This window comes from Phaethon aethereus, assembly GCF_964289735.1.
Source record: "Phaethon aethereus genome assembly, chromosome: 21".
Lineage (NCBI taxonomy): Eukaryota > Metazoa > Chordata > Aves > Phaethontiformes > Phaethontidae > Phaethon > Phaethon aethereus.
The window spans coordinates 1,327,582-1,349,038 of record NC_138597.1 but is presented as its reverse complement, the minus strand read 5'-3'; the positions used below and the strand labels follow the sequence as shown (position 1 = coordinate 1,349,038).

Below are 21,457 nucleotides of genomic sequence, written 5' to 3'. Positions count from 1 at the left end.
GGTCAGGGTGGTCCCTTTGGGTGTCCCCCACCCCCAGCACCCCCCCCGCCCGCTCACCGTATCCACCACGGCCTCGGAAACCTCCCGAAATTCCTCGGATTCGGGGTCCTCCAGCCGCCGGCTGTACTCGATGCTGCGGGTGAAGTTCACCAGCGCCCGGAAATAAACTGGGGGGGGGCGCGGGGTGGTGTCAAAAATGAGGGGGTGACACCCCCATCCCCCAAAAATACCCCCTCTGACCCCCCCATCCAGCTCGGACCCACATCCAGCTGTGACCCCCCCCAGCTGTGGCACCCCCCCCCCCATAGTAGGGGGTGCCCCCCAACCCCGATATAAAGCACAGGGGGGAAAAGTGGGGGTGCAGCAAAGGGGGGGCCCCCCCAAAATGTGTCACTTACTCAGCGGGGGGTCGTCCTCGGGCTCGGCCACCACCATGCCCGCCGGCGCGGGGTGGGGCCCGGGCGCTGCCCGCCGAGGAGGAGGAGGAGGAGGAGGAAGAGGAGGAAGAGGAGGATGGAGAGGAGACAGAGCTTGAGAGCGGTGACAGGCGGGTGACACCCCGGGCACCGGAGCCACCCCACGGCGTCCCCTTACCGGTGGGTGCCAACCCGACGCCGGGTGCGTGGGTGGAGCTCGCCGGCGGCCAGGTGACGCCGCTGCCGTCCTCCCCGCTGCCATCTGCAATGGGGACAGCGCGGGTGGCACCCAGGGCGGCACCCACCCGTGGGGGCACCCACGCGCGGTGGCACCCACCCGCGGGGGCACCCACACAGCCGGTGGCACCTTACGACAGATGCCGCCGGGTACCACCGACATCTGCAATGGGCACAGCGCTGGTGGCACCCACGGTGGCACCCATCCACAGTGACACCCACCCAGGGAGGCACGCACCCACAGTGGCACCTACCCATGGTAGCACCCACTGATGGCGACACCCGCCCACCCGTGACACCCAGTGCTGCCACGCCACCAGATGCCACCAGGTCCTGGTGCCATCTGCAATGGGGACAGTGCGTGTGGCACCCATGGTGGCACCCATCCATGGTGATGCCCTCCCAGATCAGCACCCACTCACGGTGGCACCCACTCATGGTGACACCCACCCATGATGGCACCCCCCTGGTGCCACCTTACTGCCTGATGCCACCAGGTCCTGGTGCCATCTGCAATGGGGACAGCGCGTGTGGCACCCACGCTGGCACCCATCCATGGTGACCCCCACCCAGGGCAGCACCCCCTCATGGCGACACCCACCCACAGCGACACACCCTCCTGGTGACACCCACCCCTGGTGGCACCCACCCACCCGCGGCACCCAGTGCCACCTTACCACCAGCTGCCACCAGATCCCATCTGCAACAGAGACAGCGCGCGCGGCACCCACGGTAGCACCCGCCCACGGTGGCACCCACCCCTGGTGACACCCACCCACCCGGTGCCACCTTACCGCCGGACGCCACCAGGTCCTCGTCGTCGGAGAGGTGTTCGTAGTACCGGCGTCCCCGCGTCCCCGCGACGTGGTCGGCCACCGTGTCCTCGGGGAAGGAGGTCTCGGCCAAGCCGCGAGCGCCGCGGGTGACCTGGGGGACACCCGTCACCCCCCCGCTGGGTGCCAGGCCACGTCACCGGCACGGGGGGGGGACACACACGACACGGGTGGGTGCTGGCAGGGCCGGGGCTGCATAGCTGCGCGGTGGAGTCACGGCCGGCGCGGCGCGGGGGGGGGGATGAGCTCATCGCCCACCCGCCGCATTCCTGCGCCGCCACGGCACCGCCACGGCGGCGGGCACACGCGTGTGCGGGCACACGGAGCGGGGCGCGTGCGCGAGGGGCGAGCGGGGCCGCGCGCACGCGTTTGCGCCGCTACGTGCGTGCGCCGACGCGGGGCCGCGTGTGCGCGGCGACACGTGGATGCGCACACGCGTTTACATGCGTGCGCTGACATGGGGCCGCGTGTACGCACGCACACGTGGCTGCGCACACGCGTTTGCGCCGCTACGTGCGTGCGCCGACGCGGGGCTGCGTGTACGCAGCAGCGTGGGGCTGCGCACGCGTGTTTGCACGACTACACGCGTGCACCGACACAGGGAGGCGCGTGCGCGGCGGCATGTGGCCGCGCGCACGCATCTCCACCATTGCCCGCGTGCACCGACGCGGCGCCGCGTGCGCGCGCTGACACGTGGCTGCGCGCACGCCTTTGCGCCCCGACGTGCGTGCGCCGACGCGGGGCCGCGGGCGCACGCGCGACGTGCGCGCGGCGTCGCGCGGAGCACGCGCCTTCGCGCCGCCACGCGTGTGCGCCAAGGCGCGCGCGCCCGCCGCGTCACCGCACGCGTGCGCGGCGCCCGGTGGCCGTGCCAGCGGCGGGTCCCCCGCCCCGGCGCCCGCCGCGGCGAGGAATCCGTCGGGGCAGCACTTTGCTGTGCAAACAAGCGCCGGGGGATTAAGCGGGCGCTGGGCGGGGGACACGGGGACACGGGGGGGACGTGGGCGCTCGCCCGCGCGCGGGGGGGGGGCACCCGGCACCCCGAGGGGCTCTGCTTGGGGGTGGGGGCACCCCGTGGGTGCTGGGGAGGGGGGAAACTGAGGCACGGAGGAGGCCGCACGCGCGCCGAGCGCGTGGGTGCTCTGCCACGGCCCCGCATGTGCGTCGAGCGCGTAAGCGCTCCGCCGTCGGTCCCCCACACGTGCGCCGAGCGTGTGGGTGCTCTGCTGCTCCCCACACATGCACTGAGTGTGCGGGGTCTCTGCCCCCACCTCCCCACACATGCACCGAGCGGGCGGGTGCTCAGCCCCGGCGGCAGCGGGCCCCATCCCGGGCAGGCGGAAGGGCGGCCGCCCGCCCCGGCCCGGCGGTGCCCGGGGAGGGGACGAGCTCCCCTCTCCCGTTACCGGAAGCCTCCCCGCGCCGCGGCCCCGCAGCCGGACGCCCGGGTTCCCCCCGCCGGGGCACCGCGCCCGGCCGGACGCCGCCGCCGCCGCCGCCGCTCACATTTTCCACTCGCCGGCCCAAATCCTGCCCCACACCCTGGGGAAAACCGGGGGGCGGGGGGGACGAGGAAGAGGAGGGTGAGGAAGCAGCACCCTGTCCCACGTGCGAAGGGGACCCTCGCACCCCAAATTCGGGCCAGGGGGAGGCCTCAAGTACCCCCCTCCCCAACCTGGATGTGCCCCCCCCCAAATCTGGATGTGACCCCCTCCCCAAATCTGGATGCGCCCCCCCTTACTTCGTCCGGGCGAGGAAGAGGAGGTGACGCACGGCAGGAATAATAACCGGGGGGGTTATTAATAGCAGCCCCCCCCCCCGGGCTTATTGTTCCCCCAAGGTCACGGCGAGAAGATGCTTCCCCCCCCCGGACCCCTCCTCCTCCTCCCCGGGGGTCCCGGCCTGCTCCCCCCCCCCGCTCTTCCTCCTCCTCCTCCTCCTCCCCCCGCCGCTCCTGGCCAGGCCATCTTTGGCGATGGGAAAGAGCTGGAGCGCGCCGGGAGCGCGCGGGGCCCTGGGGGGTCCTCAAGGGTCCCCTCCACGGGAGACAGGAGCCCCCCCCGCCCCACCCGCGCCCCCCGGAGGGGTGGGGGGAGGTTGGGGGGGGGGGGGCAGGCGAGGCGGGCGCCAGCGCGCACAAGCACGCACAAGCGTGCAAGAGCGCGCGTGCAAGCACGAGGGTGCCGGGAGCTCCCCGGGTGGGTGCGGGTGCGTGCACACGCGTGTGCGTGGGCCCCCCCGCCCCCCTTGCCCCCCAGGGCTGGCGATCTTATCGCGCATTCCTGCTGCGCCCTCCCCCCCCCCATTAACCCTTCGCTGCCCGGGGATGCACCCCCATGCCCCCCACCCACGCCGGACGCCCGCGTGGAGTGGATGGGCCCCTCCCGCCCCCCCTGCATTTTTTTAAGGAGGGGAGGGGCCACATTCCTCAGCAGCCCGGGGGGGGGCGGGATACCGGGGTGCCACCCCATCGGGGTGTCCCCAAATCACCCCCGTCCCATAGCGGAATGGGGCTGGGGGGGCAAAGTGGGGCACCCTCACCCCCCCACGCTCAGTCCGGGACGTGGGTGGGAGCCCCACGGGGGGGGGGGGGGCAGCCCTGCCAGCATGGCCCCGAGCAACAAGGCCCCCTCTGTTCCCAGCCCCTGGGCGGCGTCCCAGCCCCAAACCGCCCCCCCGCTCCCCCTCCGACACGAGTGGGGCCCCCCCCCATTGCCATCAGCCCCCCTACCCTGCTTGGGGACACCTCCCCCCCCTCAAATTGGGGGTACCCACTTGTGTGGCACAAACCCACCCTGCCCCCCCCAGGGGGGGCACCCAGGAGTGTCACCCCACACCCTCCCCCACAGCACTCCAGCGGGGTGGGACACCCCTACACACCCCCACAGCCCCCCACGCCCCACCCCACCCCGCAGGGCCCCCCCAGACGCTGCCCCCCCCGGAGGAATTTTGGGAGAACTATTTTTAGGGTGCCCGGCGTCGCCCGTCACCCTTTAAATTTAGCCGGAGCGGGGTGGCGGGGGGGCAGCACCCCAAAAGTGGGACGCGCCTCTACACGTGGCCCCCACCCAGGACCAGGGGGGCAGTGGGGTCCGGGGGGGGGGGGCACAGCTCTACCCCCCCCAGGCCCATAGGTGGCTTTGGGGGATGATGGGGACCCCCCACCCCGGGGCCTGGGGGAGCGCTGGGGGACGGGGGGGTGACGAGGACCCCACGCCCCCCCGCGACACGGGGTGGGCACCCCAATTCCCTTCGGGCACATCGCAAGCCCCCCAACTCCTTTAGGGGACCCCAACCCCGCGGGGACATCCCCACTCCGTGAAGGGACCCCAACTCCTTCAAGGGACCCCAACTCCTTTAGGGGACCCCAGCTCCGCGGGGGGACCCCAACTCCGTGGGGGAATCCCCGCTCCGCGGGCGGGTCCCAGCTCCGTGGGGGGCCCCCCACCCCTCTAGGGGGCCCCAGCTCCGTGGTGGGACCCCAACTCCTTCAAGGGACCCCCAACTCCTTCAAGAGACCCCGGGGGGGGTCCCCAACCCCGCTAGGGCCCCCCAACTCCTGTCGGGACGCTCCCCTCCCCGCCCACGGGGGACCCCGCTTCCCACGGGGGGTCACTCACTCCGAGGAGGGCTCCGAGCAGCAGGAGGGCGCCCAGCGCCGCCGGTCGCGGCCGCCCCATCGCTCCGGCCCCACGGCCCCGCTCCGGCCCCACGGCCCCGCTCCGGCCCCGCCGCTCCGCGCCGCCGCCCGCCCCGCCCCTCCCCGATCCGCGCGGGGCGGGGCCGCCCGGGAGCGCGCCCACGGGGGGGCCGCGGGGGGGCAACCCTGGGGAGTTGCGGGGGGGCACGGGTGGGCGTGAGGACACCCCTGGGAACCTGCAGGGGGGCACGGGAGTCCGTGGGGACACTGGGGGACACCGCTGGGGAGTTGCGGGGGGACACGGGTGGGCGTGGGGACAACGGGGAGCACCTCTGAGAACTTTTACGGGGACACGGGGTGCGTGGGGACACCTCTGGGAACTTGCACGGAGACACGAGGGTGCGTGGGGACCCTGTGTGGCAGCTCTGTGAAGTTGCACGGGGCCGCGGGGGTGCGTGGGGGTGTCGCGGGGGGCACGGGGGACTCCTCGCGGAACTGCCACAGAGGGACGGGGGGGCGTGGGGACACGGGGGACACCTCTATGCGTGCCCACGGGGGCTCGGGGGTGCGTGGGGACACCGAGGTGCCCCCGTGGGACCTCACAGGCTCCAGGCACATGGGGCAGTATGGGGGCCACGGGGGCACAGGGGGGCTATAGGGGCTTTGAAGGCACCAGGAACATGGGGCAGTATGGGGGCTATAGGGGGTACAGGGGGCTATAGGGGCTTTGGGGGCACCAGGAGCATGGGGCAGTATGGGGGTTATAGGGGCACAGGGGGTTGTAGGGAGCATAGGGCACCAGGAACATGGGGCAGTATGGGGGCTATAGGGGGTACAGGGGGCTATAGGGGCTTTGGGGGCACCAGGACATGATGCTATGGGGGGCACAGGGGAGTACGGAAGCTATGGGGTCACAGCGGGTTATAGGGGGTCTGGGGGCAGCAGGGACATGGAGTATGGGGGCCATGAGAGACACTGGGGCTCTGTAGGGCACAGGTGTTATAGGGTCCATGGGGTGTACCATGTGCCTATAGGGATCCTGGGGGGGTTAGGGGCTATAGGGGGACACAGAGGGTTATAGGGGGGCACCAGGAGCGCAGAGGGTATGGGAGCCATGAGGGACACAGGGGGTTATAGGGGCTATGATGTCCAGGAGGGGGGGATATATGGGGCACTGAGTCCATGGGGGCCATTGGGGCCATAAGGGTCACATGGGGACACCACGGGCATGGAGCAGTATGGGAGACACAGGGGAGCTATAGCGGCTACAGGGGCAGAAGGGATAGGGTGGTCTATAGGGGCATAGAGGCTATAGGGACTGTGGGGGCAGCAGGGATGGGGGGATGGGCTCTCTAGGGGCACAGGAGCTATAAGGGGCTATGGGGGAATTAGTTATGGGGAGGTATGGGCTCTATAGGGGCACAGGGCCTGTAGGGGCTATGGGGGCAGCAGGGACAGGGTTATGGGCTCTATAGGGGCACAGGGCCGTTAAGGGCTATGGGGGTAGCAGGGAAGAGGGTATGGGCTCTATAGGGGCACAGGGGCTATAGGGGCTATGGTGGCAGCTGGGACAGGGGTATGGGCTCTATAGGGGCACAGGGGCTATAGGGGCTATGGGGGCAGCTGGGACAGGGGTATGGGCTCTATAGGGGCACGGGGGCTATAGGGGCTATGGTGGAAGCTGGGACAGGGGTATGGGGTCTATAGGGCCACAGGGCCTGTAGGGTCTATGGTGGCAGCAGGGACAGGGGTATGGGCTCTATAGGGGCACAGGGGCTATAGGGGCTATGGGGGCAGCAGGGACAGTGGTATGGGCTCTATATGGGCACAGGGGCTATAGGGGCTATGGTGGCAGCAGGGAAGAGGGTATGGGCTCTATAGGGGCACAGGGGCTATAGGGGCTATTGTGGCAGCTGGGACAGGGGTATGGGCTCTATAGGGGCACAGGGCCTGTAGGGGCTTTGGGGGCAGCAGGGACAGGGGTATGGGCTCTATAGGGGCACAGGGGATATAGGGTCTGTAGGGGTAGCAGGGATGGGGGTATGGGCTCTATAGGGCCACAGGGCCTGTAGGGTCTATGGGGGCAGGAGGGACGGGGATATGGACTCTATAGGGGCACAGGGGCTACAGGGTCTGTAGGGGTAGCAAGGATGGGGGTATGGGGTCTATAGGGCCACAGGGCCTGTAAGGTCTATGGTGGCAGCAGGGACAGGGGTATGGGCTCTATAGGGGCACAGGGGCTATAGGGGCTATGGGGGCAGCAGGGACAGTGGTATGGGCTCTATATGGGCACAGGGGCTATAGGGGCTATGGTGGCAGCAGGGAAGAGGGTATGGGCTCTATAGGGGCACAGGGGCTATAGGGGCTATTGTGGCAGCTGGGACAGGGGTATGGGCTCTATAGGGGCACAGGGGATATAGGGTCTGTAGGGGTAGCAGGGATGGGGGTATGGGCTCTATAGGGCCACAGGGCCTGTAGGGTCTATGGGGGCAGGAGGGACGGGGATATGGGCTCTATAGGGGCACAGGGGCTACAGGTTCTGTAGGGGTAGCAGAGATGGGGTTATGGGCTCTATAGGGGCACAGGGGCTATAGGGTCTGTAGGCGTAGCAGGGATGGGGTTATGGGCTCTATAGGGGCACAGGGGCTATAGGGGCTATTGGGGCAGCAGGGATGGGGGTATGGGCTCTATAGGGGCACAGGGGCTACAGGTTCTGTAGGGGTAGCAGGGATGGGGGTATGGGCTCTATAGGGGCACAGGGGCTACAGAGTCTGTAGGGGTAGCAGGGATGGGGGTATGGGCTCTATAGGGGCACAGGGCCGTTAAGGGCTGTGGGGGTAGCAGGGAAGAGGGTATGGGCTCTATAGGGGCACAGGGGCTATAGGGGCTATGGGGTAGCTGGGACAGGGGTATGGGCTCTATAGGGGCACGGGGGCTATAGGGGCTATGGGGGCAGCTGGGACAGGGGTATGGGCTCTATAGGGGCATGGGGGCTATAGGGGCTATGGTGGCAGCAGGGACAGGGGTATGGTCTCTATATGGGGACAGGGCCTGTAGGGTCTATGGGGGCAGCAGGGACAGGGGTATGGGCTCTATAGGGGCACAGGGTCTATAGGGTCTATGGGGGCAGCAGGGACAGGGGTATGGGCTCTATAGGGGCACAGGGCCTGTAGGGGCTATGGGGGCAGCAGGGAAGAGAGTTTGGGCTCTATAGGGGCACAGGGGCTATAGGGGCTATGGGGGCAGCAAGGACAGGGGTATGGGCTCTATAGGGGCACAGGGGCTATAGGGGCTATGGGGGCAGCAAGGACGGGGGTATGGGCTCTATAGGGGCACAGGGGCTATAGGGGCTATGGTGGCAGCAGGGACGGGGGTATGGGCTCTATAGGGGCACAGGGGCTATAGGGGCTATGGGGGCAGCAGGGACGGGGGTATGGGCTCTATAGGGGCACAGGGGCTATAGGGGCTATGGTGGCAGCAGGGACGGGGGTATGGGCTCTATAGGGGCACAGGGGCTATAGGGGCTATGGTGGCAGCAGGGACGGGGGTATGGGCTCTATAGGGGCACAGGGGCTATAGGGGCTATGGTGGCAGCAGGGACGGGGGTATGGGCTCTATAGGGGCACAGGGGCTATAGGGGCTATGGTGGCAGCAGGGACGGGGGTATGGGCTCTATAGGGGCACAGGGGCTATAGGGGCTATGGTGGCAGCAGGGACGGGGGTATGGGCTCTATAGGGGCACAGGGGCTATAGGGGCTATGGGGGCAGCAGGGACGGGGGTATGGGCTCTATAGGGGCACAGGGGCTCCACTGACGGCTGCCGCCGGGGTGCCAGCTGCCACGTCCACCCAAGGCCAAGGTTAATGGTTAACCCCCGCGCCCCCCGCACCAGGTGGGTGCCGGGTGCCGGTTCCCAGGGGTGCCCTTGGGGCCCCGATAGCCGGGGGGGATTTAAGGCCGGCGGCCGCCCGCCGTGCGCCCTGGCTGCGCCGCGACCGCCATGCTGCGCCTCCTCCTGCTGCTGGTGGCCGGCGGTAAGGTGTCCCCCCACCCGTGTCCCCCGCCTCGGGTGGGGCGGGTGGGTGACGGGTGCCCTGGTCCCGCAGGCTGCCGTGCCGCGGTGCTGCCGGACTCGCGGGTGGTCAACGGGGAGGATGCTGCACCCTATAGCTGGCCCTGGCAGGTGAGCGGGCGGGGGGACGGGGTGGGGGGCGGCACCCAGGGGTGCTGCTGTGGCACCCACCGGTGTCCCCGCAGATCTCGCTGCAGTACGAGCGGGACGGCACCTTCCGCCACACGTGCGGGGGGACCCTCATCGCGCCCAACTGGGTGATGACGGCCGCGCACTGCATCTCGTGAGGGACACCCCCCACCCCCCGAGACCCACGGCGGGTGCTGGGGCTGCGGGGTGTCGGGGGTCTGGGGTGTGGGGCAGGCAGGGTGCAGGAGGGGTGCGGGGGGGCATGGAGGGGGTGCTGGGTGCCAGGTGGGGGTGTAGGGGCAACATACTGTGCAGGATGGGTGCGTGGGAGGGTGCTGGGGGCAGGATGGGTGCAGGGTGCTGGGGTGGGTTGTTGGGTGCGGGACGGGTGCAGGGGTGACACAGCGCAGGATGGGTGCAGGGGAGGGTGCTGGGCACAGGATGGGTGCAGGGTGCTGGACGGGGTGCTGGGTGCAGGACGGGTGCAGGGGTGACACAGCGCAGGATGGGTGCAGGGGAGGGTGCTGGGTGCAGGATGGGTGCAGGGTGCTGGGATGGGGTGCTGGGCGCAGGATGAGTGCTGGGCACAGGATGGGTGCAGGGGAGGGGGCTGGGCACTGGATGGGCGCTGGGGAGGGTGCTGGGTGCAGGATGGGTGCTGGGCGCAGGATGGGTGCAGGGGAGGGGGCTGGGCGCTGGATGGGCGCTGGGGAGGGTGCTGGGCGCAGGATGGGTGCAGGGGAGGGGGCTGGGCGCTGGGGGGGCGCCGGGCCGCAGCGTCCCCCCGCGCCCCCGTCCCCCCGCAGCCCCACGCTCACCTACGAGGTGGTGCTGGGCGAGCACGACATGGCCGCCGCGGAGGCCCCGAGCAGCGCATCCCCGTGGCGCCCGACGCCGTCTTCGTCCACCCCAAATGGCGCAGCTCCTGCGTGGCCTGCGGGTCAGCGGGGTCCCGGGGCGGGGGGGGGGGGTGGGGTGGCCGGGGACGCCGCGTCCCCCGCCGCCCCCCGCCGTGACACGCGTCCCTGCGCGGCAGCAACGACATCGCCCTGCTGAAGCTGCGGCGCCCGGCGGTGCTCGACGCCCGGGTGCAGGCGGGGCGGCTGCCGCCGGCGGGCGCCGTCCTGCCCGACGGGTACCCCTGTTACCTGAGCGGCTGGGGGCGGCTGGCCAGTGCGTGCGGGGGCACGGCGGGGAGCGGGGGAGGCGGGGGGGGCGATGGGTGGGGACGTGGTTGGGCATGGGTGGGGAGGTGGTTGGGCGATGGGTGGGGAGGTGGTTGAGGAGATGGTTGGGTGATGGGTGGGAAGATGGCTGGGTGATGGGTGGGAAGATGGTTGAGGAGATGGTTGGGTGATGGTGGAAGGGATGGGGAGATGGAGGGATGGGTGGGGAGATGGTTGAGGAGATGGCTGGGTGATGGGTGGGGAGATGGTTGAGGAGATGGTTGGAGGGATGGGGAGATGGAGGGATGGGTAGGGAGATGGTTGAGGAGATGGTTAGGTGATGGGTGGGAAGATGGCTGGGTGATGGGTGGGAAGATGGTTGAGGAGATGGTTGGGTGATGGTTGAAGGGATGGGGAGATGGAGGGATGGGTGGGGAGATGGCTGAGGAGATGGTTGGAGGAATGGGGAGATGGAGGGATGGGTGGGGAGATGGTTGAGGAGATGGTTGGGTGATGGGTGGGAAGATGGTTGAGGAGATGGTTGGGTGATGGGTGGGAAGATGGTTGAGGAGATGGTTGGGTGATGGTTGAAGGGATGGGGAGATGGAGGGATGGGTGGGGACATGGTTGGGTGATGGGTGGGGAGATGGAGGGATGTGTGAAGGGATGGGGAGATGGCTGGAGGGACGGAGGGAATCGTGGCCGGTGGGGGCCGGCCGGCCATGCGCGGCGGCGCGCGGCCCCGCCGGCTCACGCGGCGCCGGCAGCGGGGGGGCCGCTGCCCGAGCGGCTGCAGCAGGCGCTGCTGCCCGTGGTGGCCCACGAGCGCTGCACCCAGCCCGACTGGTGGGGCACCCTCGCCATCCGCCGCACCATGATCTGCGCCGGCGGCGAAGAGAAGGCCGGCTGCAACGTAAGCGCCGCGCCGGGGCGGGAGCCGCGCCGGGACCCCCGCCCCTCCCGCCCGCCGCCCCGGCGCTGACTCCCACCGCCCCGTCCCGTCCCCCAGGGCGACTCGGGGGGTCCCCTGAACTGCCGGGCGGCCGACGGGCGCTGGGAGGTGCACGGCGTCGCCAGCTTCGTCTCGGGGCTGGGCTGCAACGCGCCCAAGAAGCCGACGGTCTTCACCCGCGTCTCCGCCTTCGAGGACTGGATCGCCGAGGTGGGGACGGGGCGCCGGCGGGGCGGGGGACTGGGGGGACGGGGTGCTGGAGTACTGGGGTGCCGCGGTGCCGGGGTGCCGGGGTGCCGGGGTGGCAGGAGATGAGTGCAATGGGGTGCTGGGTGCCATGGTGCCAGGGTGCCGGGGGACTGGGGTGCCAGAGTGCTGGGTTTGGGGGGTACCAGGGTGTCAGGGGACTGGGGTGCCGGGGTACCAGGGTGCCAGGGTACCAGGGTGTCGGGGTGCCAGGGTGCTGCGGTGTCAGGGGACTGGGGTGATGGGGTGCTGGGGTGCCAGGGTGCCGGGGTGCCAGGGTGTCAGGGAACTGGGATGATGGGGTGACGGGGTGCTGGGGTGACGGGGTGACAGGGAATTGGGATGATGGGGTGATGGGGTGACGGGGTGACAGGGTGCCGGGGTGACAGGGTGCCGGGGTGTCAGGGGACTGGGGTGCCGGGGTACCAGGGTGCTGGGGTGTCAGGGGACTGGGGTGATAGGGTGCCGGGGTGCCGGGGTGCCGGGGTGTCAGGGGACTGGGGTGCCGGGGTACCAGGGTGCTGGGGTGTCAGGGGACTGGGGTGATAGGGTGCCGGGGTGCCGGGGTGCCGGGGTGTCAGGGGACTGGGGTGCCGGGGTGCTGCACCCCGCCCCTGAGCAGCTTCTCCCTTCCAGACCATGAGCCAAAACTGAGCGCGGCGGCAGCGGCGGCGGCCTCGGGCATCGGGCAAATAAACCCACAGCTCTGGCACCAGGCGTGGCGCTGCGGCAGGGGCGCGCGGGCCGGGGCGGCCAGTGGCGGGGGAGGGTGCGGGGAGCACCCAAGAGGGGCCCAGATACCACGGGGGTGGGCGCCCACAGGCACGCAGGTGCCACGGCGACAAGCACCCCGAGGTGCCCTGAAGCCACGGGGACGGGCGCCGTGAGGCACCGTGACGCCAAAGGGACAGGCACCCCAAGACGCCTCGATGCCACAGGGACGGGCCCCGTGAGGTGCCCTGAGGACACAGGGATGGCCTCAGCCCCGTGCCCTGACGCCAGGGTGATGGGCACCCAGTGACGTCCTGTCTCCATGGGGACGGGCCCCCCCCGAGGCGCCCCGAGGCCCCGGGGATGGCCCCCTCCGGGCGCCCCAGGGCCGGACAGCCATGGCTGCGGCTCTGTCCCGCCGCCTCCTGCCCTCCCGGCCCGGCCGTCGCTTCGCAACCGCCGCCGCCGGCGTGTGACGGGCGAACAAAGAAACCTTTCACCGGCCACCCCGCCGCGGCCAGCACCCCTGGGACCCCCCAGCCGGGGCACCCCAGGTCCCCCCAACCCCACCCAGGCACCCCGCGGGGATGGGTGCCACAGGCACCCCCCAGTTCCCCCAGGAATTCGGGTGGAAAATTCCTGCCGCGGGGTGCCGGGGCTGTATAAGTTTTATTGGCCCCTTGTCACCGTGTCCCTGGGGACCTTTGCTCTCCCCGCCGTGGCCCGGCATCGCCGCCGTTGCCCGCCAGTGCCGCCCCGGCACGCCACGGCCCCGCTGCTATCGCGGGCCCTTTGCTCGGGGATGGCGGGGGGCGCTGAGGCCGCCCCAACTCGTGACACCCTTGCACAAGTGGGTGCCGCCTGCCGGAGGCCCCGGGGTGCAGGGGGGACAGGGGTGACCTAAGCCGGCGGCACCCGGCTGAGCCGGCGGTTTCTTATCGGCACGGGGCGTGGGGGCACCGGCTGCGACCCCGCCGGCGGCGCGCGTCGGCGGTGACACGGCGCGGGGTCGAGCCGCCCAGCGGGTGCCATGGTGCCGTGCCTGGGGGTGGCAGCGGGCGCAGGGCCACGGCAGTGCCAAGGTGCTGAGGGCTGCATGGGTGCTGCGAGCCTGGCGTGGGTGCTGCGAGCACGGTGTGGGTGCTGTGAGCACGGCGTGGGTGCTGCGAGCACGGTGTGGGTGCTGTGAGCACAGCATGGGTGCTGCGAGCCTGGCGTGGGTGCTGCGAGCACAGTGTGGGTGCTGTGAGCACAGCATGGGTGCTGCGAGCCTGGTGTGGGTGCTGTGAGCCTGGCGTAGGTGCTGTGAGCCTGGTGTGGGTGCTGTGAGCCTGGTGTGGGTGCTGTGAGCACAGCATGGGTGCTGCGAGCCTGGTGTGGGTGCTGTGAGCCTGGCGTAGGTGCTGTGAGCCTGGTGTGGGTGCTGTGAGCACGGTGTGGGTGCTGCGAGCACAGCGTGGGTGCTGTGAGCCTGGTGCGGGTGCTGTGAGCCTGGCGTGGGTGCTGCGAGCCTGGTGTGAGTGCTGTGAGCCTGGTGTGGGTGCTGTGAGCACGGTGTGGGTGCTGCGAGCCTGGTGTGGGTGCTGTGAGCCTGGTGTGGGTGCTGTGAGCACGGTGTGGGTGCTGCGAGCCTGGCGTGGGTGCTGTGAGCCTGGTGTGGGTGCTGTGAGCCTGGTGTGGGTGCTGTGAGCACGGTGTGGGTGCTGCGAGCCTGGTGTGGGTGCTGTGAGCCTGGCGTGGGTGCTGTGAGCACGGCGTGGGTGCTGCGAGCCTGGTGTGGGTGCTGCAAGCCTGGTGTGGGTGCTGTGAGCACGGCGTGGGTGCTGTGAGTCTGGTGCGGGTGCTGTGAGCCTGGTGCGGGTGCTGCGAGCCTGGTGTGGGTGCTGTGAGCCTGGTGTGGGTGCTGTGAGCACAGCGTGGGTGCTGTGAGCCTGGTATGGGTGCTGCGAGCCTGGTGTGGGTGCTGTGAGCACGGCGTGGGTGCTGCGAGCCTGGTGTGGGTGCTGTGAGCCTGGCGTAGGTGCTGTGAGCCTGGTGTGGGTGCTGTGAGCCTGGCGTAGGTGCTGTGAGCCTGGCGTAGGTGCTGTGAGCCTGGTGTGGGTGCTGTGAGCACAGTGTGGGTGCTGTGAGCCTGGTGTGGGTGCTGTGAGCCTGGCGTAGGTGCTGTGAGCCTGGTGTGGGTGCTGTGAGCCTGGCGTAGGTGCTGTGAGCCTGGCGTAGGTGCTGTGAGCCTGGTGTGGGTGCTGTGAGCACAGTGTGGGTGCTGTGAGCCTGGCGTGGGTGCTGTGAGCCTGGCGTAGGTGCTGTGAGCCTGGTGTGGGTGCTGTGAGCACAGTGTGGGTGCTGTGAGCCTGGTGTAGGTGCTGTGAGCCTGGTGTGGGTGCTGTGAGCCTGGTGTAGGTGCTGTGAGCCTGGTGTGGGTGCTGTGAGCCTGGCGTAGGTGCTGTGAGCCTGGTGTGGGTGCTGTGAGCACAGTGTGGGTGCTGTGAGCCTGGCGTAGGTGCTGTGAGCCTGGTGTGGGTGCTGTGAGCACAGTGTGGGTGCTGTGAGCCTGGTGTAGGTGCTGTGAGCCTGGTGTGGGTGCTGTGAGCCTGGTGTAGGTGCTGTGAGCCTGGTGCAGGTGCTGTGAGCACCGTGTGGGTGCTGCGAGCACGGTGTGGGTGCTGCGAGCCTGGTGCGGGTGCTGCGAGCCTGGTGTGGGTGCTGTGAGCACGGCGTGGGTGCTGCGAGCACGGTGCAGGTGCTGCGAGCCTGGTGCGGGTGCTGCAAGCCTGGTGTGGGTGCTGTGAGCACGGCGTGGGTGCTGTGAGCCTGGTGCGGGTGCTGCAAGCCTGGTGTGGGTGCTGCGAGCATGGTGTGGGTGCTGTGAGCACGGTGTGGGTGCTGTGAGCACGGCCTGGGTGCTGCGAGCCTGGCGTGGGTGCTGCGAGCCTGGTGTGGGTGCTGTGAGCCTGGTGCGGGTGCTGTGAGCCTGGTGTGGGTGCTGTGAGCACGGCGTGGGTGCTGTGAGCCTGGTGTGGGTGCTGCAAGCCTGATATGGGTGGTCCACGCCTGGTACGGGTCCAACGGGCATGGCCTTGGTGCTGCGAGCCTGGCACGGGTGCCACGGGGCTGGCACGGGTGCTGTGAGCCTGGCACGGGTGCCGCGGGGCTGGCACGGGTGCCTAGCCCCCCCCGGGCAGCTCCTCCCTCGCCGGTGGTGCCAGCCGCCTCCGAAAACCCCCGTGTCCTCTGGCCGGACCCACCCCCGGCGGGGTGACTCAGCCGGCGAAGCCTTTCCTTATATAACGCGGCGCCGCCGCCGCGCCGGGCGAGCGCCCGCTCAACCGCCCCTGCCTCAGTTTCCCCTCGCCGGGGCGTCACCGCCGCCGCCAGCGCCGCCGCAGCCATGTGGATGGTGTCGCCGCCGGTCGGTAAGTGCCAGCTCGACGGCCCGACGCCGCTCGGCCCTGCGAATTTTGCGTCTCCCCCTCTGCCAAAATATCGCCGTTTGGGGGGGGGGGTTGGTGGAAAAAGGGTCATCGGCCGAGCGCCGCTCGCTCGGCCCCGCGAGTTGGGGCAGAAAAGCGCAAAACCAATAAAGCAGCCCCAAAAAAACAGGTTAATTCCGCGCCTCCTCCGGCCGAACCTCCTTCTCCCCTCGCCCCCGGGGGTGCCACCCCCCTGGGGGGCACGAGCCCCTCGTAACGCACGTGGGGTCACCTGGGAGGAGCCGAAATGGACTTTTTTTCCCTCAGAAATAGTGATAAGACGCACCGGCCGCGGCGTGGGGCTGAGGAAGTCCCTGCCGCCCCGGCCCTTTGCTTTTGGGGCTAGAAACGCCAAGAACGGGCAAGTTTGGGCGCCACGGCGATGCCCGGGTATTATGACGCACGCCGGTGCCCGGATCCGGTAGCGGCAGCGCCGTTAACCCTCCCCGGGGGCCCGATCCTGCCCGGCGCTGGGGAGGGTAGGGATGGTGACAGCGAGCCCCCCAAATCGCCGGTTTTTTGTCCCTTTTCACCTTTGGAGACCTCAAAACCCACCGGATTAGCCCCAACCAAGGAAACGGAGGGGGCGACGGCGCCGCGTACGAGCTCAACCCCCCAAAACCCACCAGATCCGGCAAAATCCGAGGCGGCAGAGCGACCGCGCCGGCAGGCCGGCGGGGATTTTCCATCCCCACCCGCCCGGCTCAGGCCGTACCGGCGGCTCGGGGCGCGGTGTCCAAAGGTCACCGCCGGCGGCCGCCGCATCCATCCCACCATCGGCACGCGAAGCCACCCACCCCGGCGGCATTCCCCAAACCAGGAATATATTTTAATTCCTCGCAAATCAGGCGGCTTTGGGGGGGGTTTTTTGGTTGATTTGGTTTTTTGGTTTTTTAACACCCCGGGAGCCATTTTCGGCGGCGTTTCGGCACCGGGACGGTGATGAGTTGGCCCGGGCTCAGCCGGGAGAGGGTAAAGGGGGGCGGCGAGGGGAGGGGGCGGCTTTTGTTTTGCTCTGACGTGCTGTTTTCTTTCAGATGAAGGATCTCACCAGCTTGCCTGGCTTTGGGACCACGGCAAAGGCAGGGTGCAAAGCCCACTAGTAGGACATGACCCTTAAACTCTTTCTCTAAAGCTTAGCCCTATAGGTATATAAGATCAATAGAGCTTAAAAGCGGGGTTGGCTTTTAGTCTAAGCTTGGGTTTGGATTTATTTTTCTGTTTTTTTTTTTTATTTTGGCGGTTCTTTTATTGGTTTCTTTGGTTTTCTTTTCACTCTCCGGCGGGTAGATAAGAGGCAGGGCTCGCAACCAAAAAAAAAAAAAAAAATAATGAAGCCCCCCCGCTTGCTACAAGGCTTTTGGGGGCTGCGGTTTGAGGAGGGGAACAGCCAGCAAGGCTCCCGCTGTCGGCAGCACCCCCAAAAACCTCCTCCAGCCCCTTCCCAGCGCCGGAGGCGGGGAGGGGGGGGCTGCGGGGCTCTGTCCCCCCCCTCCCCAGCACCGACCTGCTGCCTCGGGCGGGGGTTTCGGTAACTCCCCGGCTGCAGAGCGGCCGCGGGTTCTGCCCTTCACCGGCCGCCTCGGCGCCTTGCAGGTGTTTTCCAGTCCACGAAGAAGCTGTTCCTCAGCGGACGCGCGGGCCGGGGCCGGACGCTGGAGTTCATCCGGAAAAACGCCGCTAACGGGCTCTCCGTGGCCAATCTGGTGGCGGGGGTCTCCTCCATCCTCTGCAGCCTCAACAGGTGGGGCAAGGGGGGGAACGGGGCGACACAAGGAGGGGTCGCAAAGGGGGGGTCACCCCGGTTTTGCCCTCTCCATCCTCCCCAAGGCAATACCACCACTCGTGCTGGCTGCTGCTGGTGGGCTTTCTGCTGGATCTGGCCGACGGAGCCGTCGCCCGACAGCTCGACGCTTGCTCGGCGCTGGGTGAGTCCGTCCCGCCGCCTCGGGAACCCACCACCGGGTTCTCCCTCCCCACAGCCATCCGGCAGCTGCCCGCTCGCTGCCCGCAGGTGCCAAACTGGATGATTTCGCCGACTTCACCACCTTCGGGCTGGCCACGGCGCTGCTGCTGCAGCCGCAGGGCGTCCTGGACGGGCTGCTGGCCATCGCCTACGTGATGGCCGTGTTCGCGCGCCTGTGCTTCTTCTCCAGCGGTAAGCCGAGCCTTTCGGGGGGCCGTCAGGGGGTTTGGGGTGATGTCCCCCTCCTCAGCTGAACGTCCGGCACCCAGCAGGGATCCCCTTCACCTACCGGGGGCTGCCCTGTCCCTACGCCTCCTCGCTGCTGGCGGGCACCTTCCTGCTGACGGGGTGCGACGTCACCCTGCTGCGCGTCACCGCCGTCGTCATGATCCTCTTCATGGTCGATCGGGGTTTCTACCCCCACGACAAGGTGCTGGAGTCGCAGCTCTGGAAGAAAGTGGTTTACGCCGGAGGTAAGGATGGGGACAAAATCAAGGGAGGGGGGTAATTAAACCCACCGGGATGGCAGCGGAGGGGGAGGGAGCGGATCCCAAAGGCCTTTCCCAATCCGCAGGGGTGGCGGCCGTCCTCTTCTCACCGGCGGCGGTGGCTTCCCTCTATTGCCTCGCCTGGTCGACGTCCTACATCATCTTCCCCTTCGCCGTCTGGAGCTGCAAAGCCTAACCCCCGCCTCCGCCTAACGCCTAGTAAAGCCTTCCTCTTCCTCCTCCTCCATCCGGATCACTCTTCTCGCTGATCCCGAGCCGCGACGGGAGCCTGTTTAGGAAAGAAAAGGGAAATAATTGAGGGGTAGGGAAGGTTCCGCTTTGGGGAGCCCCGAAATTCCCTCCCCGCGCTCCGTCCCTCATGGGAGGGGGGGGTGAGCAAACCCCCGTCCCGTTACAAGAACTACAGCCCCCGCCCCAGAGCCCCCCAAGCCCTTCCCCACGCAGAGGAAACGTGAAGCTTAGGGATTGTTACCGCCATGTGTCATTAATTTATTACGAGGGGGAGGTTTACACCCCCAAAAACAAGGACACTCCCTCCCTGGGGGGAAGAAGCCGCCGATCAAATCTCCAGAGAGTTTTTGAAACTCGATTCACCGGCAGCGTTTCAGTATTTATTATTTTACCCGTCGCTGTAGGGAAAGAATCTCTTTAACGTGTTTTATTTCCCCCCCGCCGTCGGCGTTTGCTCGCTGGGGCGCGGGAGGGAGGTGGAAGGGGAAAGCGGGATTTGAAGGCGGCGATCCGAACTCTCTGGAAAGCCGGAGGATGCCGGACGGCGGCAGGGCGTGTGGGCGGAGGAAGGAAGCGAAGGTCAAACCTTGCGCCGAGTGGCGGAGAGAAACACTTGGGGTCCCCGGGGAGGCTCCTGCAGCGCGAGCAGCTGCGAGAGCTGGACACAGCCCTCGCCGTATCCCCCTCTCTGCGGCCTCGGGGAGCGGCCGAACCCAGGCACCGGGAGGGCATGACCGTTCCCCTTGGCAGGGAACCGGCGAGCCGAGGTCTCGCTCGGCGCGAGGAGGGACGGAGCTGGCGACCAGCGGTCGCAGCTGCTCTGGCGCCCGGCCCCGATCCGGCCTCCCCCGCACCATTCCCACCCGGCACCGGAGCCGCTGGCGTCGCTGAGGGACCAGGAGCCAGAGAAATGTGGAACCACCACAGATTTTATTTAAAAAAAAAAAAAAAAACACCCAAAAAAGCAGTTATTTGATAATAAATAACAAAAGGGTTAGAAAAGGGGGCGGGTGGCAGACGGGGGGCCCGGGCTGCGCACGCCGCCTCACTCGCCGGAGGCCTGCATCTGCTTGCAGAAGGAGTCGAACTGCTGCTGCTCCAGCTCCGTCATCACTCGGTTGAGGGCGTAGATCTGCGGGAGCGGGGGAGAAAGAGGCGATGGTGGTGGGGGGACACACGACTCCCCGGGTCGCTGTTGCTGTTGTCGCCCCCCCGGGTCGCTCACCTCCGCCCTCTGCCTCTGCTTCAGCTCCTGCTGGGCTGATTTCTGCTTTGCCTTCTCCAGGCGCGCCGCCGGCTCCCGGGGCTTCGGCCGCTCCTTCCGCCCGCCTGCGCTCGGCTCCATGGCTGGGGCAGTGGGGGTGGTCACCCCACAGGGCTCCCCCTCCGCCCCGAGACCCGCGGAGAGCCTGCCACGTCTACCCCCGGCTCCGCAGCCCCCCCGGGCCTGCAGCTCTACCCCTGCCCCACGGCCCATAACCCCCCCCAGCCAAGCTAGGGTCCCGCAGGGGCCCCCCACACCCCCACGGGCATCCTGAGCCCCAGAGGCTCCTCCCCATAACCCCCCCCCCAACCGCCAGCCCCCTCAGCTGCCCCATCTCCCCGCACTCCACCCCACAGCCCGCCCCCACCGGCCCCACAACCCCCTATAGGTCGCACTGACACCCCTGCCCCACAGCCTCCCCCCGCGCGACAGCCACACGTGCCCCACAACCCCCTCGCCACCCTCCCCGCCCCCGTGTGCCCCAGGCCCCCCCCAACGCCACAAACACCCGGTCCCGCCGCCCCCTGGGTGCCGCAGCCCCTCAGTACCCCTCCGTGCCACCCTCATCCCCCCTCGGTCCCACAGCCCCCGGGTCCCCCCAGCGCCCCCCCCCCAGCTCCCCGGTACCGGCGGGGCCGTGCCCGGGGCAAGATGGCGGCGGGGCCCCGCCCGCTCGGCGCGCGGCTACCTGCCCTGCGGCGCAGGCGCGGATGTGCCGCCAGCGCAACGCCCCGCCCCCAGCGCGCATGCGCGGGCAGCCACGGCCACGCGCCCAAGCAGGGCCGGCGAGAGCGCGGGGCCGCGCTATAGCGCCGCCTGGCGGGCGGGCGGGCAGCCGCGGGGGCCGAGCCCCCCCCCCCCCCATCCCAGCGCTCCCAGTCTGATCCCAGCGCCCCCGTTTCTCCCCGCTGCCCCTATAGAGCCCACCCCCTGTATAGCCCTGCCCCTGGACCGCACACCCCCTGCATAGCCCACTTCTATATATCACACTCCCTACACAGCTCACCCCCTGTATAGCACAGCCCCTATACAGCCTGTCACACGCTGGGCCCTATAGCACAGCCCCACTCTCCACATCGTGTCCCCCCCTATATACATATACCTCCCGCAGCCCAGCCCCTCCCCACAGCATGGTCCCATAGGTAGCATCCCCTATACGGGTACTACCCCTATACATAGGCAGCATCCCCTATACGGACCCCTCCCGGCTCCCCCCGGGGCTGTGACAGCGTGGCACACGGCATACCATGGCACAGCGCAGCACGTATGGCACAGCACGGCGCGCCACGGTACAGGGCACCATGTATGGCGTGGCACAGCACGGTGCAGTACGTATGGCGTGGCACAGCACGGTGCACCACGGCACACCACAGCACGGCGCTGTGCATATAGCATGGCACAGTATGTATGGCGGGCACAGCCCGGTGCACCACAGTGCGGTGCAATACGTAGAGCACGACGCACCACGGCACACACGGCACAGCACACCGTGGCACGGCGCAGTATGTGCGGCACGGCATATGGTGGCACAGCGCAGCACCTATGGCATGGCACAGCACACCGTTGTACGGTGCGGTACGTATGGCACAGCACAGTGTGGCATGGTACAGTATGT

The 21,457-nt window shown here is 68.7% G+C and overlaps 4 protein-coding genes across 4 annotated transcripts in view; 2 read left to right on the top strand and 2 right to left on the bottom strand.

Annotated features, from left to right (window-relative positions):
• Window positions 1-5,166, bottom strand: part of HSPG2 (heparan sulfate proteoglycan 2) — a gene marked incomplete at its 5' end in the record, with an annotated part of 34,873 nt that extends 29,707 nt beyond the window's left edge. The window contains 5 exon segments of the mRNA XM_082009352.1: window positions 58-167; window positions 399-464; window positions 595-678; window positions 1,448-1,580; window positions 5,107-5,166. Of these exon segments, the coding sequence (XP_081865478.1) occupies window positions 58-167; window positions 399-464; window positions 595-678; window positions 1,448-1,580; window positions 5,107-5,166 (453 nt within the window).
• A 3,960-nt stretch (window positions 5,167-9,126) lies between these two features.
• Window positions 9,127-11,906, top strand: CELA3B (chymotrypsin like elastase 3B; the record flags this gene model as incomplete). Its single annotated transcript, XM_082009207.1, is given in 8 exon segments — window positions 9,127-9,160; window positions 9,233-9,309; window positions 9,384-9,481; window positions 10,134-10,183; window positions 10,186-10,267; window positions 10,364-10,500; window positions 11,261-11,406; window positions 11,503-11,906. Coding segments are annotated over 8 exon segments (882 nt in total). The 3' UTR covers window positions 11,761-11,906.
• A 4,348-nt stretch (window positions 11,907-16,254) lies between these two features.
• On the top strand, window positions 16,255-18,347 carry TMEM269 (transmembrane protein 269; the record flags this gene model as incomplete). The annotated part of the gene is made up of 6 exons (XM_082009206.1): window positions 16,255-16,293; window positions 16,910-16,974; window positions 17,419-17,616; window positions 17,703-17,800; window positions 17,887-18,030; window positions 18,111-18,347. 6 exons carry the CDS (start codon window positions 16,255-16,257, stop codon window positions 18,344-18,346), a joined length of 780 nt encoding a protein of 259 aa, XP_081865332.1. The 3' UTR covers window position 18,347.
• A 642-nt stretch (window positions 18,348-18,989) lies between these two features.
• On the bottom strand, window positions 18,990-20,487 carry SVBP (small vasohibin binding protein). The gene is made up of 3 exons (XM_082009475.1): window positions 20,470-20,487; window positions 19,804-19,925; window positions 18,990-19,710 (listed from the first exon to the last, which is right to left on the bottom strand). The coding sequence occupies exons 2-3, from the start codon at window positions 19,921-19,923 to the stop codon at window positions 19,624-19,626; spliced, it is 207 nt and encodes a 68-aa protein (XP_081865601.1). The 5' UTR covers window positions 19,924-19,925; window positions 20,470-20,487; the 3' UTR covers window positions 18,990-19,623.
• Between the last annotated feature and the right edge of the window lie 970 nt (window positions 20,488-21,457).

What these genes read in the sequence shown, in the direction of transcription:
- SVBP (XM_082009475.1), bottom strand. Translation starts at nt 19,923, where the DNA reads ATGGAGCCGAGCGCAGGCGGGCGGAAGGAGCGGCCGAAGCCCCGGGAG. An exon ending in AGCAGAGGCAGAGGGCGGAG is followed by an intron (nt 19,711 to 19,803) that starts GTGAGCGACCCG and finishes CCGCTCCCGCAG; the next exon opens with ATCTACGCCCTCAACCGAGT.